Source organism: Barbus barbus, assembly GCF_936440315.1.
Source record: "Barbus barbus genome assembly, chromosome: 8".
NCBI lineage: Eukaryota > Metazoa > Chordata > Actinopteri > Cypriniformes > Cyprinidae > Barbus > Barbus barbus.
The window spans coordinates 1,381,893-1,403,784 of NC_136736.1; the positions used below are offsets into that span (position 1 = coordinate 1,381,893).

The following is a 21,892-nucleotide window of genomic DNA, read 5'->3' on the forward strand; positions in this document are numbered from 1 at the left end:
CACATATAATGTTTACATATAAATAATTATTTACTATAAACACTTACATGTGCACTAATTAATATATCTCATCTCAAATATATGAACCTCACATTCAAAATATTACTTTATATTCTGTCGTAAGAAAACAAAGCCAATATTTTGCAGTGCAATGTTATTTTCTTGATCATGAAGTACAGATCTCACCCCAAATCTCATATATATTTGGAAAAAAATAAAAAAATAAAAAATAAAACTATAGGTGAATTATATTTTCAAGTATTTATCTTTTTGGGCAGTATATATTGCATTCCCTTTCATTTTATCCTGGTTTAAAAACACTGTATTACAATAATATTAATCATTATTAAGAATAATAAAATAATGGTCCTACAAATATAAATAAGCTTAGTTTTATTCATGCAAATATGTATTTTTTTCCTTTTGATTTTGGGGTGAAATGTGGCCTGGAGACCCACCTCGAAATTACAGGGGGAAAAATTATATTTTGCATGAATAAAACTAAGCGTATTTATATTTGTAGGACCATTGCTTTATAGACAAAACAGAGCACAATACAAAAATAAAACAGAACAAAGTACGGTGAAATAAAATGCATTGCAACAGAATACAACAGAACAGTGAACAACAGAATTGAATAGAACATAATAGAATATCAACACAATAGAATGGAACAGAATAGAGCACAATGGAATAGAACATAAAAGTACAACAGAACATAATAGAGCACAGCACTGAAAAGAATATAGTAGAGTACACCAGAATACAGTACAACAAAAAGGAACAGAATAGAGTACAATGGTGTAGAAGAGAACAGAACAGAGCCATTTACCATCATACTAAATCATGTATTAGCATTAATAACCACAAGTGTGGACATTTTCCACTAATATATCATGAAAGCAACAAAGTATCACAGTTATTTTCAATATTAGATTTATATATTAATTCTTTTTTTTTTTTTAAGGTTCACTTAATACCTAACAAACGGCATGTTTCTGCTTGGAAGGGACTCAGGTTGAGTTCACCTCACCACTGCGGCTCCGGGGCCCTCTGCTGGTTCAGACGCTCACTCTCACGCACAGAGCATGCTAAACCGGAGATAAACCGGAGATTTTTCAGGATCATTTGATGAATAGAGAGTTCAAAAGAAAAGCATTTATCCGAAATAGAAAGCTTTTGCAACATTATAAATGTCTATACTGTCACTTTTGATGACTTTAATGCATCCTTGCTGAATAAAAGTATTTATTTCTTTCCAAAGAAAGAAAGAAAGAGATTCTTGCTGACCCCAAAACTTTTCAACGGTAGTGATAATGTTACAAAAGCTTTCTATTTCAGATAAATGCTGGTCTTTTGAACTTTATATTCATCAAATAATCCTGACAAAAACAATTGTACAAAACTGTTTTCAACATTGATAATAATAATAATAATGTTTGTTGAGCAGTAAATCAGTATATTAGAATGATTTCTGAAGATCATGTGACACTGAAGACTGTAGTAATGATGCTGAAAATACAGCTGCACATCACAGAAATACATTACATTTTAAAATGTATTAAAATAGAAAACAGTTATTTTAAATTGTAAAAATATTTCACAATATTACAGTTTTTTTTTCAAATGTATATATATAAGTATAAAATACTCTGCAGAACTATTAAGCTCCCAGGTCTCTGGTAGAGAACCCGAGCTTGGACGAAAAAAATACCACCTAACTAGTGCGAGCAGGGAAATATTAAAATATTGAATCCTGTTTTGTTGGGTATCCTCATAAGCGCAGTCTAAAATGAGTTACATAACATCTTAAATGAACTTAAAGAGTTGTGAGAAAATGAGATGTGCATCAGAGCAACAAAGCTATCAAATCACAGAACAAAGGTAACAGCAATAATTGTAGCTTTATGGACTAGTCTATATTTCATTTATAATTTATGCAGTTAAGACTGTAAAGTGTTTGATAACTTTATTTCTGAATATAACCTACAAAAAAAGTTGGTCCTTTAAAGTTTTTTTTTTGCATGTAGTTCATATGCTGAGATGGTTCTTTTCATTATACTTCAGTTTTTCAGATCTGTATCTGTCAAAGCCTGATATCTGGGTTTCTGTCGCTCAAGACAGACTGTCAACATACTCTTAACAGGAAAATTATGTATTTCTTAAAATCTTTTATCAGATAAAAAATATTTAAATAGTAACTTTCAAGTTGTATTAATAATATAAAGATACTGATGAATGAAAATAAACTGTTATTAAAAAGGGTCATACATAGGACTTTCAAAGCACGGTTCTTTATGGAAACTTATAAAAAAGGTTCTATTTAGCACCAAAAAGGATTCTGCTATTGTTTCAAGTCAAAGAACCCTAATTTGGTATCGTTTAGAACCATTTTTCTTAAGAGTGTACCTGTTAGACAGGTAGGATGGCCACATAAATACGACATTGCTATAATGGGTTTAAGTGAAGATTGTTTTAAGTTCACTTAAATTAAAAGTTATTTTTAAAGCCTGATACATGTTGAATTTGATTGTAGTTATACCCACATAGCTATTTGTGTATTGTTTCAAAACAATATTATGCAGGTGCAGTTCCACACTTTACAGATGGCAAACCATGCAGGACAGTTTCAGAAAGCTTTGCTGTTAGAACCTGTTAACACTGGTGTTCCACCCTGTTATGCTCCGTTCCACCCTGTTAGACAAGTCATTTTAAATAAAAATTAGAAAGTATAGCATTAAATGTTTGGCATACCTTTGTCTTATTTTGTGAGGTGAGGAGCATTGCCAGCATATATATGTTTTTTGAGCATACATTTTATATTATTTACCATCCTGTTGGCACAAATGGGCACTAAAAAGAACCTGTTCTTAATAATCAAGATATATTCTATTCATTAATAATTGTTTTGTTTTTGTTTCAAGAATAAAAAATACCATTATGGCATAAGGGACATATCTTATTCTTGCTCATTATTGTTTAACATTTACATTATTAAAATGTTGTGGTAACTATGTATATGCCCCTAACAGGGTGGAATACATTCACAGCGAGTGTCTGAACAATATACCCATAATTATTATTTTTTAAGTCACTGAGCTTGACCAGTATGTCTTCCATTTAGTTAAACATGTCACTATTTTGAATGCTAAAACATTAAAACCATGTAACTTTTTTTCCAAAAATGATGAAGCCAAAATGTTACCGGATATCAGGAATGACCCACATAATACAATAGGTTCTTTTCATCGTCACTAACGTGATATAACTGAGAGAAAGATGTTAATTTTAATAGAAGAAGTGTGTGTGTTAAACAAATGTATAAAAATATATCAGTACAAATAATGAATTCATTTACAAATTAATAAATAAGTAATATAGTATTGCCTAAATAAAATAAATAAATATGGCTCAAGAGAATGAAGAAAATAAATGTAATAAAATCTATATTGTTTATGTAAATATGAATTACATAAAAATGAATAGAATTCTTTTATAGGCATTATTTAATAGATAAAGTAAAACAAAAATAAATAAATTCAAAACAATGAATAGAATACAAATAAAAACTAATACACTTATATAAATATTATTATATTATATAATACAATACATTTTGTCTACTGATGAAGGGCACTGTGTGTGTGTGTGTGTGTGTGTATATATATATTCATTCCCTTTTTTAATTGGAGATATTATTGCAGCAATAATCCCATCTCTGCCGTACTCAGGACCTGTTGAGCCGCTCACCTGTGCAGACCTGCCTGCATCTGTCCTGTCCTCACCTGCTCCTGTTTACAGTCGAGTGAAAGTGTGACAAACTAGACACCTACACCTGCTGATTCAGTCAAACTGACACACCTCAAACCCTCCATCACACACACACACACACCTGTACATGCACCGAACAGCACCTGAGGTTACACTGAGATGTCCGTGTCCTCCGGACAGAGAAACACATCGATCATCTACATTCTGATCATGCCAGCTTGACAACACACCAAACACACAGCATCTCTGTTCATTTCTATTAAAATAGGATTGTTTGAGCTAACCTCTTAAAAAAATTAAAATCTTAACAATGATATCGCTTTGTCAGCAATCAAGACTTTTGCACATGGAGTTTGCAGTTTCTCAAATATTATACTTTATAGCTGTAAAGGACGTCTTATTAGCATAATTAAACATGATGCAGCTCGAAGCGTGTGAATGTTGTGGCGTCCTCGGGGCCCTTCACACGTGACCTCAGCAGACGGGTAGAGCCAGTCAGACAGGTGAGTTCCTCAGAGGAGTTAAGAGCTCAACCTCACCTGTCCCAGACACCTGTCACAGGACCATCGCAGAGCAACGCAGAAAAAGGTAGGAATAACATCAATCCAACAAACGCAACTCCTGAACATTTATTAGGTGTAAAACAAGGGCAGTAAATTAAACAGATGTGGTTTAATTACAGCTTGACTTATCAAAACCAATCCTCTCAGGTGCTTTTTTACATGGCAATAAGATAAAAATAAATAAATAAATTAAATAAACAACAATTACCTGCTAAAGTTCAATGGGAGAAAAATGGTAAAGGAATTACCTGAAACCTTATTCATTTAGAGATTGATCAATTTCATAAATAGTAGCAAAGAAACCAGGCTAACACACTGAAATAAAAACAGTTTTTAAACAGAAAAACTGAAATCTTAGTTTCTTGTAAAACATACTCTAATTCTAATAATAATAATAATAAAGCCATTATAGACATGGAGTTTGTTTGTGTGTGTTTCTAATAACAGCTACTGGAACTATAACTTGAATAACAAACAAACAAACAAATAAATTGACAAAGAACTTTGATGAAGATCCCATCATCATGATTTTACAGCAGTAACTCCAAATTGGTGTAGTCTAAATGTGACCCATTCGGAAGTCGCACGGGCTAATTTTGAGCTACAGGCAAAAGAAGTGGAAAATGTCAGTTTTGGTCGAATTTGAATTCATTAAGCCCACTTCTAGCGATCCCAATGCTCCAAATAGCAATTAAACATCTAAAATGATCTTTATTTGTATGTTTTCTGAGAGGAGAACCTTTTTCTCTGCACACTTCTGGAGGACGGCTATGCTTCTCACCACAAATTATAAATCTATTGTTGCAAAGCGCAGCATTCCAGCTTTGTTAATATTCATATTGAATTCTCGATGACATGAGTCCAAACCAGTGAAATATGATTTTCAAACCCATACTGATGACGATTGTGTTGACTGACATTTGCAAAGCATAAGTGCCTAAGACCGCATTTCCGTGAGCGCCCGATCTCCCTTATAAAGTACATTATTGTGAAATATGTATTGGCGAGAGTCACATCATAATCTGTTATGACTGACATGAACGTTTATTTAATAGTTAGGGGGAAATCTGATGTGTAACATTATATTTGATCCATGCATTACAGTAGATCTTAATATAGATCTGTTTCAATGTGAATTAAAAGAAAAGACGGAATCACTCGCTGCTCTTGATTAAATACTGTTTATTTGCATCTTTAGGGCCCAAGCCAGTAAGGCGCAGGGCCCTATTGTTCTTCTAAGGATTATTAGGGCCCAAGCCAGTAAGGCGCAGGGCCCTATTGTTCTTCTAAGGATTATTATTTTTTTTTTTTTTTTTTTTTTTTTTATTTTTTATTTCAATCATCCGGGCACTTTTGGGGGCCTTAACGTGCCCGAAAACTCTCGAAAATTGGCACGCACGTTGGAACCTGCGGCCATTAGGACGCCGCTGAGGCTGGGACCCGGGCGTGGCACAGGGGCTCTACGGCGCCCCCTGGAAAATTGTCAGAAAGCTTGATGTATAGCTCACACATACTTGCACGTATTCATATGAAACTCGGTACACATATAGAACTCATTGAGCCGAACAACTTCCGCGCAGCATGTCATAGGCTCCGCCCAACAGGAAGTCGGCTATTCAGGGCTGTTTAAAAAGCGCATGCTCTGGAATTTGATATACTCCTCTGAGGATTTCCATACGATTGCCACCAAACTCGGTGAACATGATCTCAAGACATTGGGGACGCTAAATTGCGAAGATATTTTTGATATGTCGAACGGTTTGCCCGTGGCGAGGCGATGAAGTTATGGCGAAAAATGAGACCCAGGAAATGCCTAATAACGTCCACATACATTGTATGATGTTGATCAAACTCCAGTGGTTTGTTCGTTGTATGATGCCGATCGGATAGATGTGACTATTATGACTGAAAGTTATAGCGCCACCAACTGGCTGCAGGAAGTGTGTCGTTTTCAAAATTATTTGAATTCAGCATCTTATTTTTACTCGATTTGCTTCAAACTTCACCAGAATAATGTCAAAACACGGCCGATGTAAAACTGTGAAGGGAATATTGATATCTAAAATTATGTTGCCATGGCAACGTGTCAAAGTTGAAAATTCGTTTCTGGTGATTTTGAGGCAGATAACATGTTTAGAATGTCATGAAACTCAACACACATATCCATTTTAATGATAGTTAGACACTGGAAAAACCTCATAAACGGGCGTGGAAGAGGCACTCTATAGCGCCACCTTTTGTCAAAAATGGGGGGGTTAGTTTTAGCTACAGACACCAAACTCGGTACATAAATTGTTCTTATTAATCCGGACAACTTTCTAATTTACAGTCATTAGCTACGACCAACAGGACGTCGGCTATATTTATTTTAATGTGGGTTTTTTTTTAAAACGGGCTGTAAACAAATTCATACTCCTCAAAGCAGAAACACGTAAATCACACCAAACATTTTTTCTCATGATGCCAAAATACTGAAGATGCTAAATTGCGGACGGATTTAGGATATCTTGAACGATGATTTAATGGCAATTTATTAAAGTTACAGTAAAAAAGAGATTTTTTTTTTTTTTTTATCTTTTAAGAGCAGCTTCCAAACACTTCATAAAAAATTACATACACAGAACAATACAGTCTGAGGATATGTGATTAATTTCATGAATTTACAATACACTATGCAGAGGAGAAAATTTAAAAACTATCAGACAGTTGTTACAATGCTTCTATGAGTGAGAGTTCCCTGTCAGCCTGCAGCTGAGTGAGGGGTGGGGGTGGGGTGGGCTGTGAGTGACTGTGTGGATTGAGGAGCTGGGTGAGAGAGAGAAAGAGAGAGAGGGTCTGTTTTTTTTAAATCTTTAAAAAATGCTTATAAAGCATTAAAGGTTTTCATAACACTTTATAATTAAGTCTCAATTGTTAACAGTAGGGAATGCATTAATTAACATGAACTAACAATGAAAAATATAATTTTTTACAGCATGTTAATTCTTCATTGATAGTATGAACTTACAATGAACTAACAATGAACAAAATATTTTTAATGTTAGAAAAATAGTCATGTTCAAAAGAGAAACTTTAAAATTTAATAATATATTAACACATTTTGGAATTAATATTGATCAACATTAAATGGAATATAATTATTAATGATTATATATATATAATGATAGCTACAGACACCAAACTTGGTACATAAATTGTTCACATTAAGCCGGACAACTTTCTAATTTACAGACATTAGCTACGACCAACAGGAAGTCGGCTTTTTTTTTTTTATGTGTTTTTTTTTTTCAAAACGGGCTGTAAACAAATTCATACACCTCCAAGCAGAAACCACAAATTCACACCAAACACAGAACAAGACAGTCTGAGGATATGTGATTAATTCCATGAATTTACAGTACACTATGGCGAGAAGAAAATTTTAAAACTTATCAGAGATATCCTGTCACTGTGCTTCTAATGTGTGCGGTAGGTGACTGGGTGAGTGACTGACTGTGTGAGTTCAGTGAGTGTGGAGGGGAGAGAGAGAGAGAGAGAGAGAGAGAGAGAGAGAGAGAGAGAGAGAGAGTCTGTTTAAACTTCTCAATAAAATCATTAAAAAATGCTTAAAGCATTAAAGGTTTTGATAACACTTTATAATTGAGTCTCATTTGTTAACAGTAGGGAATGCATTAATTAACATGAACTAACAATGAAAAATATATTTTTTAAAGCATGTTAATTCTTCATTGATAGTATGAACTTACAATGAGCTAACAATGAACATAATATTTTTAATATTAGAAAAATAGTCATGTTCAAAAGATAAAACTTTAAAATTTAATATATTAACACATTTTGGAATTGATTTTAAACATTAAAACATTGATTTCAACATTAAATGGTATATATTTATTAATGATGTAAATTAACAACAGTTAAATAATGTTGTTTTTTAACATTGGTTAATTCACAAATAACATTAAATATTAACAATATATTTTTTACTTTATTCATTTGTGTTAGAAAAAATTATTCATTTTAGTTAATGGAAAAATAAATCATTAAAAAATGCTTATAAATCATTAAAACCTTTGGTAACTATAATAATTTCTCATTTGTTAGCATTAGTAAATGCATTAACTAACATCAACTACCAATGAAAAATATATTTTCATAGAATTTAAAGTTTTATATGTTGTTCTGTGTGTGTGTGTTTCACAGAGTTGATGGTTTGGATTAACCCTTTAATTGCCGTATCCCTTAAAACCAAACTGCCAGAGGGTTACTGTGATGCTTGTGCTCGCTGGGCACCGTTTTATCGATGCCACCGGGGTGGCGTATGCTGACGGCTTGGGCCCGTCATCGCTGCTCGCAGCTATATTTATTTTTTTTTTTTTTTTTTTTTTTTTTTTTTTTTTATTTCAATCATCCGGGCACTTTTGGGGGCCTTAACGTGCCCGAAAACTCTCGAAAATTGGCACGCACGTTGGAACCTGCGGCCATTAGGACGCCGCTGAGGCTGGGACCCGGGCGTGGCACAGGGGCTCTACGGCGCCCCCTGGAAAATTGTTAGAAAGCTTGATGTATAGCTCACACATACTTGCACGTATTCATATGAAACTCGGTACACATATAGAACTCATTGAGCCGAACAACTTCCGCGCAGCATGTCTTAGGGTCCGCCCAACAGGAAGTCGGCTATTCAGGGCTGTTTAAAAAGCGCATGCTCTGGAATTTGATATACTCCTCTGAGGATTTCCATACGATTACCACCAAACTCGGTGAACATGATCTCAAGACATTGGGGACGCTAAATTGCGAGGATATTTTTGATATGTCGAACGGTTTGCCCGTGGCGAGGCGATGAAGTTATGGCGAAAAATGAGACCCAGGAAATGCCTAATAACGTCCACATACATTGTATGATGTAGATCAAACTCCAGTGGTTTGTTCGTTGTATGATGCCGATCGGATAGATGTGACTATTATGACTGAAAGTTATAGCGCCACCAACTGGCTGCAGGAAGTGTGTCGTTTTCAAAATGATTTGAATTCAGCATCTTATTTTTACTCGATTTGCTTCAAACTTCACCAGAATAATGTCAAAACACGGCCGATGTAAAACTGTGAAGGGAATATTGATATCTAAAATTATGTTGCCATGGCAACGTGTCAAAGTTGAAAATTCGTTTCTGGTGATTTTGAGGCAGATAACATGTTTAGAATGTCATGAAACTCAACACACATATGAGTATTAATGATAGTTAGACACTGGAAAAAGCTCATAAACGGGCGTGGAAGAGGCACTCTATAGCGCCACCTTTTGTCAAAAATGGGGGGGTTAGTTTTAGCTACAGACACCAAACTCGGTACATAAATTGTTCTTATTAATCCGGACAACTTTCTAATTTACAGTCATTAGCTACGACCAACAGGACGTCGGCTATATTTATTTTAATGTGGGTTTTTTTTTAAAACGGGCTGTAAACAAATTCATACTCCTCAAAGCAGAAACACGTAAATCACACCAAACATTTTTTCTCATGATGCCAAAATACTGAAGATGCTAAATTGCGGACGGATTTAGGATATCTTGAACGATGATTTAATGGCAATTTATTAAAGTTACAGTAAAAAAGAGATTTTTTTTTTTTTTTTTATCTTTTAAGAGCAGCTTCCAAACACTTCATAAAAAATTACATACACAGAACAATACAGTCTGACGATATGTGATTAATTTCATGAATTTACAATACACTATGCAGAGGAGAAAATTTTAAAACTATCAGACAGTTGTTACAATGCTTCAATGAGTGAGAGTTCCCTGTCAGCCTGCAGCTGAGTGAGGGGGTGGGGGTGGGGTGGGGTGTGAGTGACTGTGTGGATTGAGGAGCTGGGTGAGAGAGAGAAAGAGAGAGAGGGTCTGTTTTTTTTAAATCTTTAAAAAATGCTTATAAAGCATTAAAGGTTTTCATAACACTTTATAATTAAGTCTCATTTGTTAACAGTAGGGAATGCATTAATTAACATGAACTAACAATGAAAAATATAATTTTTTACAGCATGTTAATTCTTCATTGATAGTATGAACTTACAATGAACTAACAATGAACAAAATATTTTTAATGTTAGAAAAATAGTCATGTTCAAAAGAGAAACTTTAAAATTTAATAATATATTAACACATTTTGGAATTAATATTGATCAACATTAAATGGAATATAATTATTAATGATTATATATATATATATAATGATAGCTACAGACACCAAACTTGGTACATAAATTGTTCACATTAAGCCGGACAACTTTCTAATTTACAGACATTAGCTACGACCAACAGGAAGTCGGCTTTTTTTTTTTATGTGTTTTTTTTTTTCAAAACGGGCTGTAAACAAATTCATACACCTCCAAGCAGAAACCACAAATTCACACCAAACACAGAACAAGACAGTCTGAGGATATGTGATTAATTCCATGAATTTACAGTACACTATGGCGAGAAGAAAATTTTAAAACTTATCAGAGATATCCTGTCACTGTGCTTCTAATGTGTGCGGTAGGTGACTGGGTGAGTGACTGACTGTGTGAGTTCAGTGAGTGTGGAGGGGGAGAGAGAGAGGGAGAGAGAGAGAGAGAGAGAGAGAGAGAGAGAGAGAGAAAGAGAGAGAGAGAGACTGTTTAAACTTCTCAATAAAATCCTTAAAAAATGCTTATAAAGCATTAAAGGTTTTGATAACACTTTATAATTGAGTCTCATTTGTTAACAGTAGGGAATGCATTAATTAACATGAACTAACAATGAACAAAATATTTTTAATATTAGAAAAATAGTCATGTTCAAAAGATAAAACTTTAAAATTTAATATTTAATATATTAACACATTTTGGAATTGATTTTAAACATTAAAACATTGATTTCAACATTAAATGGTATATATTTATTAATGATGTAAATTAACAACAGTTAAATAATGTTGTTTTTTAACATTGGTTAATTCACAAATAACATTAAATATTAACAATATATTTTTTACTTTATTCATTTGTGTTAGAAAAAATTATTCATTTTAGTTAATGGAAAAATAAATCATTAAAACCTTTGGTAACTATAATAATTTCTCATTTGTTAGCATTAGTAAATGCATTAACTAACATCAACTACCAATGAAAAATATATTTTCATAGAATTTAAAGTTTTATATGTTGTTCTGTGTGTGTGTGTTTCACAGAGTTGATGGTTTGGATTAACCCTTTAATTGCCGTATCCCTTAAAACCAAACTGCCAGAGGGTTACTGTATTGTGTGTGCTCGCTGGGCACCGTTTTATCGATGCCACCGGGGTGGCGTATGCTGACGGCTTGGGCCCGTCATCGCTGCTCGCAGCTATATTTGTTCTTGTTTTTAATAACAAAGATAAAATAGTAATTATTATTAAGAAACGAATTGGAGGAAAATATGCAACGTTGCTTGGTGATTCTGTTTTGGAATCTTTTCTCAAAATCAGATCTGCTGCTTCTATTGCCTTCAAAAGGCTGTAGCTCAGTCATTTTTTTTTATCAGATTTCAACAAGTCATATATAATTTTGAAGATATTTTAATGGAGAATGTGAAAATAATAAATAACTCATTATTGAAAATTTGCGAATTCCGACTCATTTTACCAGCACCGGTCACAAATTACGTTTAGCATGGCAAACCCTTGTTATTAACAGAGCAATTCTCAAGATGTTTATGCTATTTTGAAAAACAAACTTACTTATGTAAACACATTTGACAGACAGATGTTTTTCTGTTCACCTTTTTCTTGTGGTGTCCCCCAAAGGTCAATATTGGGCCCTATGCTGTTTTCTTTGTATGCTGCCCCTGGGATATATTTTTAGAGAACACAATATCTCCTTCCACTGTTATGCAGATGATGTAGAAATGTATTAGCCTGTCAAACCAAATGACAAAGCTTCATTTCTGTCATTACTTAATCGCCTGAGAGATGTAAAAATATGGCTGGATCAGAACTTTCTTTGTCTTAACGAAAATAAGACTGAGATTGTTGTGTTTGGTCATCCTGGGGATTTAAGTGCTTGTGTAGATGCACTTGGTAATTTAGGATTATATGTTCGTCCATTTACCAATAATCTTGGCGTGATTTTTGACAGTGCTTTTAACTTTGTAAAACAGATTATTTATTTAATCTGAGACTGTTGGCTAAAATCAAGCCCTACCTGCCGTGTAAGGAGTTTGAAAGTGTAATTCATGCTTTTATAACATCTAGACTAGACTACTGTAACTCTTTATATGTTGGTTTGGATCAGTTATCTCTTCAACTCTTGATCTCTTTAACTGGGACTAAAAACTGGGACCCAGTCTTAGCTTCACTACTGGCTTCCTGTCCACTTCAGGATTGATTTCAAGATATTATTGTTTGTTTTTAAGATTTTAAATGGGTTGGCACCTGCTTATTTATCAGAGCTTTTACATTTCCACATTCCTGTTAAAGCACTGAGGTCGTCCAATCAGGTGCTCCTCGATGCTCCGAGAACCAGGTTAAAAAATAAAGGTGACCAAACTTTTTTCAGTGGTGGCACCTAATTTGTGGAATAGTCTACCTGTACACATAAGAACTGTTCAGACTGTTGTAATTTTTAACTCGTTACGTACGACACTGTATTGCTTGGCTTTTATTTTGAGTTGAGCTGAGCCATTGTGACATTTGTATTGTAGCCTATTTGTCTTGTTTGTGTGTGAGTTTGTGGACATTGTTAAGCACTTTGGTCAACCATAAAATTTAACTGAACTGAACTACATAATTGTATATTTAAGCAGTAGCAGAAGTAGTTCGATGTAAAACAGGGATCTGAGGAACTTGCGCGACCAGCTGCTGCGACACACGACCAGAACACGACCAAGTCTGCTCTGAACGAGGAAAACAAGGAAAGATAAGAAGGAAAAATACAATAAAACGTCCTGTTGGTCAGACAGACGGCCGCTGTTGAGTGTCTGGATGCAAATAAGCATGACTAGCATGATACAAAAGAACGACGGGCTAATTTTCATATAGCGCTACGTTGATTCAGACTCATCACCTCAGGCTAGAGTTTCACGACTGCTTTAAGCGTTTATTCAAAGACCAGACTGAACTTTAAAGCCGGGATAGCTATTATTCAAATGAGCCACTGAAGGAAAAGTGCATCAGGGATGATTTAGTAGAGCACATCTGGGGTCATCATGAGAAAATGTTGTGTATATTAAATGTTTTTGTGGATATAGAAAGTTTGGGATGCTTTTATTCAGCAAGAATGCAATAAACTGACCGAAAGTGATAGTAAAGACATGTATAATGTTACATAAGATTAGTATTTCAAATAAATGCTGTTCTTTTGAACTTTATATTCATCAAACAATCCTGAAAAATCAAATGTGTCACGGTTTCCACAAAAACATGAAGCAGCACGTCTGTTTTCAACATTGATAATAATCAGAAATGTTTCTTGAGCAGCAAATCAGCAAATTAGAATGATTTCTGATGGATCATGTGACACTGAAGACTGGAGTAAAAAAAAATCAGCTTTCATCACAAAAATAAATGACCTTTTAACAGATATTCACTTAGAGAACAGTTATTTAAAATTTGTATAATATTTCACAATTTTACTGCATTTTTGATCAAATAAATGCAGCCTTGGTGAACAGAAGAGACTTCTTTAAAAAAAAAAAAAAAAAAGCATATGTTTATGGATGTACACCACTTTTACGGTGAGCAATGGTGTTTCCCTCACATAAAGATTCAACACAGCATCTCTTATGATTAAAAGAAATGTTTAGAAAGCAAAAATACATATTTTCTGTGTAAGAAAAAACAAAAAAAACAGTTTTACCATTAATGAACATCTCAAACATATTTCTTAATTTGCCACAAGGAACTACAAACTAAACATAAAAATAATAAATACACACAAAAATAATATAGTAAATAAAATAAAAATGTAAAAAAATCATGTCTTGCACTTGAAGGGTTAGTTCACCCAAAAATGAAAATTATGTCATTAATTACTCACCCTCATGTCGTTCCAAACCCGTAAGACCTTCGTTCATCTTCAGAACACAAATTAAGATATTTCTGATGAAATCCAAGAGCTCTGATCCTTTCATAGACAGCAAGGATCCTAACACGATCAAGGCTCAGAAACGTATTGTGTTCTTTGCACACTAAGTATTCTTGTAGCTTCGTAAAATTACGGTTGAACCCCTGATGTCACATGGATTATTTTAACGATCTCCTTGCTACGTTTCTGAGCCTTGATCGTGTTAGGATCCTTGCTGTCTATGGAAGATTCAGAGAGCTCTTTGATTTAATCAGAAATATCTTAATTTGTGTTCTGAAGATGAACAAAGCTCTTACAGGTCTGCAACGGCATGAGGGTGAGTAATTATTGACAGAATTTTTATTTTTGGGAGAACTATCCCTTTGAGTGTCCAATGATTAAATCTCTCATTCTTCTCTGTATAGGATAATTGATGTGTTACTGGTTGGAAAGAGTCAACCATCATCCTTCACTACAATCACAGGATTATCCAGTGCGACTCCAGCGCCACTTCTTCGCTCTCTCCATCGCGATGAACATCCCTGAGAAAGAGCGCAAACCAAAGAAGCCTCACTATATCCCTCGTCCGCTGGGCAAGCCCTTCAGATACCAGTGCTTCCAGTGTCCCTTCACCTGCAACCAGAAATCACACCTGTTCAACCACATGAAGTACAACCTGTGCCACGTCTCCGTCTCCATCAGCTCTGGCCGTGGCGGCTCAGCGCAGGAGGATACACACGAGCTCTCGAGCCCTGATCCCTCACATCCTCCGGCTCCATCTTCATCTCCGTCTCCAGACGTCTGCGAGGAAACCTCCTCTCTTGTGTGCAAGCCCGAGGTGCTCCGTCCTCACTATCCTGGGTCGGTCTGGAGGTCTGCCGCCACTCTCCAGAACGAGCCGCGTCTGCAGGGGAGAGCGGAGGGTTTCCCCTATCACCCGAGCTTTCATCCCCATGCCGCTCCTGCAGGTTTTCTCCCGCTGTATCCTCACTATCAGCCATACATCTACGAGCCGTACGTCCTCGGACTGTGTCCTCAGATGCTGTTCCCGATGGAGGAGTATTTCAGGTACTACTACACGATCCCGGCTCACAGCTATGGTCCGCCGGCGCAAGTGCTTCCCTCCCCGTACTCTGTGATGGACGTGGGCTCTACATTTGATCCGTATGCACGCATGGTGAATCTGAAGGAGGTTCAGGTGAGTCTGCAGACGGGACGCTCCGCTGCCGGGTCACCTGACAGACCAGACCCTTCCCACAATTCATTGCAGACATTGGATGAGAGGGGTGCAGCACCAGCCAGCCAATCAGAAGAGAGGGGTGGGGCCACACGGGCACAAGAGGACAGGAGTCTCCCAGAGAGGTCAGAACTTAATTATTTTAAATTAAATTAAATTAAATCTGTAATCTCACTGAGGTCAGATCTTCTACAATTTAATTATTTTATTAAATGATTAATTTTACAATGTATAATCTCCATGAGGTCAAACTAAATAATTAATTTAATTATACAGTATATATTGTTAATTATATACAATTATAAATGCACAAATTATTATTGATATCTTGACAAATTGAATAAAAATTATATTAAAAATTTAAACTTCCTGAGATCGGATCTAATAAATATTATGTATTACTTTTACAATTTGTTTTATCATTTATTTAAAACATATAATCACAATTTTACAAATGATTAGAAAGATTTTAATAGAAAGTATTAAAATTACATTAAAAAATCCCCCTGAGGTAGGATCTTTTACAAATCACAAATTATTCTACAAATTAGTTATTAAATTCATAATTTTCCTAAAACATAATAAAAAATATACAAATTAATGTTAATCATTTCACAACATATTCACATAAAATAATCTCTCGACGGTCAGATCTTGTACAAAACAATTATTTATAATTTTTAAATTATTTAAATTACGATAGTGTGTGTATATATATATATATATATATATATATTTACACATTCTGTATTATTTATGATACATTATTATAATATTACAAATGAATATTGATAGTTTTACTAAATAATAAAAATATTTTATTTGAAAATTTAAGCTCAGATCTTTTTTAAATTATAAAATGATTCCTTTTACAATTACTTATAATTTATTTATAATTTATGAATTTATAATAGAAACTATTTTTAAATTAATACATAAAAATAAAATAGTTTAAAAAGCAAAATAATAAAAAAAGGAAATATTTTTACTCATTTCTTGTTTCTGTGTACAGGGCATCACCTGCATCCAGAGAGATGGAGAGAGGGGAAAATGACAGTGCAAATGTCAGATATGATGAAGACTCTTTGGTTCCTCTCAACCTCTCCAGGGGAGACAGTCCTCTGAATCTGGCTATGACGACTCGATCAGACACCCAATCGCCCAGCGGCCTGATGAATGAGGGGATTGTGGGTACAGTGACATCACAAGAGGACAATCATTTACCTGTAGAGAAAACAGCTGCATTCGCTCTCTGTCAGCTGGCTCAGTCCGGCGGTTCAAACCTGAGCAGAAACATCAGTTACTCTGATTCAAGTGTCTGTCAGGAGCAAGAAACAAAGCTTCTGACCTCAGTCCGAAGTCCAGCACCTGATGTGAGCGAAACAGCTTCCACGGACTCTAAAACAGCTCCAGATGTGAAATCAGGTGTAGGTGTAGAAGACTCCGCCCCTTCTGCTGCCGCAACGGAAGTCTCCGCCCCCTCATCAAATATTCCACATCAAACATGGACAAAAACACACGGAAAACACAACCTGAAGAGAAAACAGACGAGCAGCCGAAGCAAACACAACCCGAGGAAGAGAATTTGCCATTAATGTCAGAAAATCAACAACTAAAAAAAACTATAATAAATACAGTAAATGAGAGACTATAACCAATAAAGTTTAAATATTTCAGGGAAACTTATTAACTATCAGGTGAAGCACAGAATCACATTTATTTATACTTTTTTATTGTTAAATTTATTTTCCTTGCATTGTTTTGAGGTTTTCTTACATGCAGAATTATAAAATGGTCGAACTGATCTGAAATGACTCTTTTTGCAATCATGAACGCTTCAGTCATACTGTCCTTAACTTCAGCAATATCTGCACACGAATGCAAGTCTGTTTATGCCAGCGACGCATATTTGAGTGAAGCAGGTGTATCTGAAACCTGATAAACTGCTAAAAAACTGCAGGTTCAGACATGCGACTTCAGCAAGACCGTTAAACCTGTCTCTCTCTTTCTCTCTCTCTCTCACACACACACACACACACACACACACAGTCAGACACATAGAGAGGTAACAGATCAGAATGAGTCACTGAAGGCCTTTACAATTACATTACGGGTGCTTATTAAGTTAAAGGGTTACTCCACACCAAAATGAAAATTTTGTCATTAATCACTTACCCTATGTCGTTTCAAGCCCGTAAAGCTTCATTCGTCTTTGGAACACAATTTAAGATATTTTTGATGAATTCTGAGAGCTCTCTGATCCTCCCATAGACAGCAAGGATCCTTACACGATCAAGGCTCAGAAACGTATTGTGTTCTTTGCACACAATAAGTATTCTTGTAGCTTCGTAAAAGTACGGTTGAACCCCTGATGTCACATGGATTATTTTACCGGTCTCCTTGCTACGTTTCTGATTGTGTTAATTACTTTGCTGTCTATGGGAGGGTCAGAGAGCTGTCAGACAGCATCAAAAATATCTTAATTTGTGTTCTGAAGACGAACAAAACTTTTAGGGGTTTGGAACGACATGAGGGTAAGTGATTAAAGACTAAATTTTAATTTAGGGGTGGAGTAACCCTTTAAGCTGTTTTTCCCCCTATAGTGGTGCCACTTATTCACCATGGTAAAAAAAAAGAATATATCAATATATCCACACACAAAAAATAAAAGAAGCCACCAATGGACTTTAATCAACTTCGAAAGCCATGGAATTTAAAACGGATGAAAACGAGACTGAAGGAGACAGTCACCTCACGACTTCCAAAACAGTTTTATGTCTACTGCCTACTTAAAATCCTTTCTTTCCCCCCCTGGGAAGACGTTTCATCAGCAGAACATCGGTATGTTAAAAAAACACCACATAATCGATGTGTTAAAGATTAACAAATTCCATTTGACTACTTAAAGGTTAGTTCACCCAAAAAGGAAATCACGTAGGGACTATTTGAATTTGAGCTTTCCAAACATTAAAAAGTATGTTAGTATGAATATGGGTAGTCTAAATGAAATTCATAAATCCTTTCCCGTGGCCTCATGGGATGGTAAAGTGTCCATCAAAAGCACACTTCAGAATTTCAGAATCTTCAGAAGCAGTGGGTCATCGAGGTACTTTGCACCTACTGTTTCTCGAATTCAGACATGCTCTATAACAGGGAAGTAGCCTATCCGATTTCAGATGCAGTGACAGTGTTAAAAGAATGAGGTTAGTGGAAAAAAATAAGTATTTATCACCTTGTTTTGATTAGAATCACATCCGATTAGAATCTTCTGCTTTTTTTTCTAATTTGTCGCAGATAGTGAAAAGGCAACTTTAGATATCTAAATATCAAACTCCTTTATTTAATTGTACAACACTGAAATGTTGATCTATTTTCATAATCCATAATCTCACAATCATAATCCCTCTGCTGGACACATGATGAGAGCTGAGGGGAAAAATAGCGTTAAAAGTGAATAACATTCATTTATTAGTGTCTTTAATATACACCATGTAACTCATAGTAGATTAAACGATTAACCTGGTTCTCCTTTACTAGGACAAACTGGATGGCATACTCAACAGCAGTGATTAACAGTAAAGCTGGTATTGTTCTTCAATCACTTTTCTGAGAGGAGGAAATAACAGCATCAGATAATTCAGCATTGACTTATATTGAGTCTGTACACGTCCCTTTCAGACAGATGGCGTCAGTGAGTTTTAATTGGCTATGCAGGTTCCTGTGGGCGGCACTCCTGAGATCCGAACAGGAAGTGAGGCGCCAGCCCCAGTGCATTGTGGGACTGTCGGTGAGACAGGCACGTGGAGGAGCTCGGTTACAATCAGTGCCGGATCTCATCACGCGAGATCCATCGATTGAAGGCAACAGAAAGGAAACGAGGAGGGAGATGTCTGAGGAACGAGGAGAGGACGGTGAGTTTTGTCCTGGTGGAGATTCATTAGTTCTGTTGTGTTCCTGAAATTTACCCCCGTTTAGACAGAGTAGGGTATTTTTGACTGAATTATTGACATTTAACCCCTCCGTAAATTCATTAGCAGCATGCTGATCCTGTGCAGCAGAAGAGCAAAGCGTCGAGCCAAGTCACGTTCACGACCTATAATGCGCCCTAATTCTGGATATTCAATTTGGATTTTATCCATCGGGATTTGATTAGATGGTAGAAAGTGGACGTTACATACCATAATGGCTATTATTGCTGTCATTAGCATTATATTAACCAGCATTAAGTTACTATGTTAACTATTTGTGAAAAAGTACCCACACCAGTAGTCTTAAGAATGCCCAGTTAACTATTTGGCTATCAGTTAAGATTTAATTTTATTTTTTTCCCAGGGGGCCGTAAGAGAGTTTTGGAAAAGTTTACAGAAAAACTGTGTAAATATTGTTAAAAATAATAAAAAATAAATAAATAAATAAGATTGAACAAATAAATTTGATTAAAATACATTTTAAAAATTATTTGGAGATTTTGAATAAACTAAAATATTTAAATGATAAATACATACAGTGAAATATAACTAATTATTTTCCAAATGATATTTTATACATATTTAATTTTTACAGTATCAATTGGGTCTTTTAACATGAAAATATATATATCTGTATTTTAAAATTTATAATGAGGTTCTATTACATGAGGATGATTATATTTTTGGGGTCTGTAGCATCTAAAAGATTGAAAACCACAATTGGAATTTTTTTTGGAGGGTCAGAGCATGTTATCGTATTTTGATTATGACCAAAAGTTTTTGAAATAACATGCATTGATGACATAATAAGTGCACGATTATACAAGGATTGTGTGTTAGGAAAGTAAACAGAGTCAGTTTTGATTTCATGTTGCCTTTAAGATCGATATAAATGTGATAAAAGAGGCTGAGCTATTATCACGCAGAATACAGATGCACGCACGTAAATTAATAAAGTCAGCCAGCATTAAATGTGTATCATCGTATTGGAAAAGTACTTTCACTAAAAACGGGCCCAGAATTGTTCTTTAGGCTTCAGTTCAGCTCTTCGGTCCCTTCACACTGAAACTGAATCACTATAATTCAGTTCCAGTCTCCATTTTCCATTCTTTTGGCTTTAAATCAGCTCTTCAGCCTGTTCACACTGAAACCGAATTGCTATAATCCAGTTTCAGTATCCATTTCTCATTCTTTAGGCTTTAAATCAGCTCTTCAGTCTATTAACACCAAAACCAAATCACTATAATCTAGTTACAGTCTCCATTTCTCATTATTTTGCCTTTAGATTAGCTCTTCAGTCTATTCACACTGAAACCGAATTGCTGTAATCCAGTTTCAGTATACATTTATCTTTCTTTAGGCTTTAAAGGTGGGGTATGTATTTTTTCAAAAACGCTTTAGAAAACTGAGTCGGGCCCAGTACCAAAACAAACTTGTAGCCAATCAGCAGTAAGGGGCATGTCTACTCATGATGCGAGGAGAGAGCGCTCAGTGCACAGGACGGACATTAGCCGAGCCGAGCGACAGAAAGATAGAGATGGCGGATAAAAAACAAAAGAGGAAAACGTCTGCGGAAAAAAACAAGGCTTACACCCTGTATACACCGCGCCGCAACAGCTAAGGTCTGTCTACACTGGACTCGACAAAGCTACTGTTGAAAATCATTTTAAATTTGTGTCAATATGTCATAAATAGAACCCGGCAGCAGTTTACTGTCAGGGATTTGTCATGTCCATCCAGTGTAGACAGCATCACTGATTATAATGAGTTATAGTATTTTCTCAGGCCGTTCGCGTCTGGTGTAGACACGGTGTTACGATAAGGCAAGTAGGACCCGTGTAAATATCGGATCAGCTTTCCAGAGAACTCAGGGAGCGGGGAAGGCCTGCGATCGGACTTTGTTTTTTCTTGATAGGTGAGTAACATTGGTTTTGCCTTTTTTCACAGAACTAATCATTGCCTGAGTTGCGTACGTATGTGTGGGGCTGAGCTATCAAAATAGGAGCGAGACCCTTTTGGGGTAGGGGCATGTTTGTTTTGGTGATTTCAAATATCAACATTGGCTTCCAGAAATCACTTACCCCACCTTTAAATCACTTCTTCAGCCTGTTCACGCTGAAACTAAATCACTATAATCTACTTTCAGTCTCCATTTCTCAATTTTTTGGCTTTAGATTAGCTCTTCCGTCTGTTTACACTGAAACCGAATTGCTGTAATCCGGTTTAAGTATCCATTTCTCATTATTTAGGCTTTAAATCAGCTGTTAAGTCTGTTCACTCTGAAACCAA

The 21,892-nt window shown here is 35.4% G+C and overlaps 1 protein-coding gene across 1 annotated transcript; it reads left to right on the top strand.

Moving 5' to 3' along the window:
- The first annotated feature begins 3,876 nt into the window (after positions 1-3,876).
- On the top strand, positions 3,877-17,438 carry LOC306873886 (uncharacterized protein). The gene is made up of 3 exons (XM_079423415.1): positions 3,877-4,359; positions 14,824-15,760; positions 16,648-17,438. The coding sequence occupies exons 2-3, from the start codon at positions 14,832-14,834 to the stop codon at positions 17,228-17,230; spliced, it is 1,512 nt and encodes a 503-aa protein (XP_079279541.1). The 5' UTR covers positions 3,877-4,359; positions 14,824-14,831; the 3' UTR covers positions 17,231-17,438.
- Positions 17,439-21,892: the final 4,454 nt, after the last annotated feature.

What these genes read in the sequence shown, in the direction of transcription:
- LOC306873886 (XM_079423415.1), top strand. Translation starts at nt 14,832, where the DNA reads ATGTGTTACTGGTTGGAAAGAGTCAACCATCATCCTTCACTACAATCA. An exon ending in GACAGGAGTCTCCCAGAGAG is followed by an intron (nt 15,761 to 16,647) that starts GTCAGAACTTAA and finishes TTCTGTGTACAG; the next exon opens with GGCATCACCTGCATCCAGAG.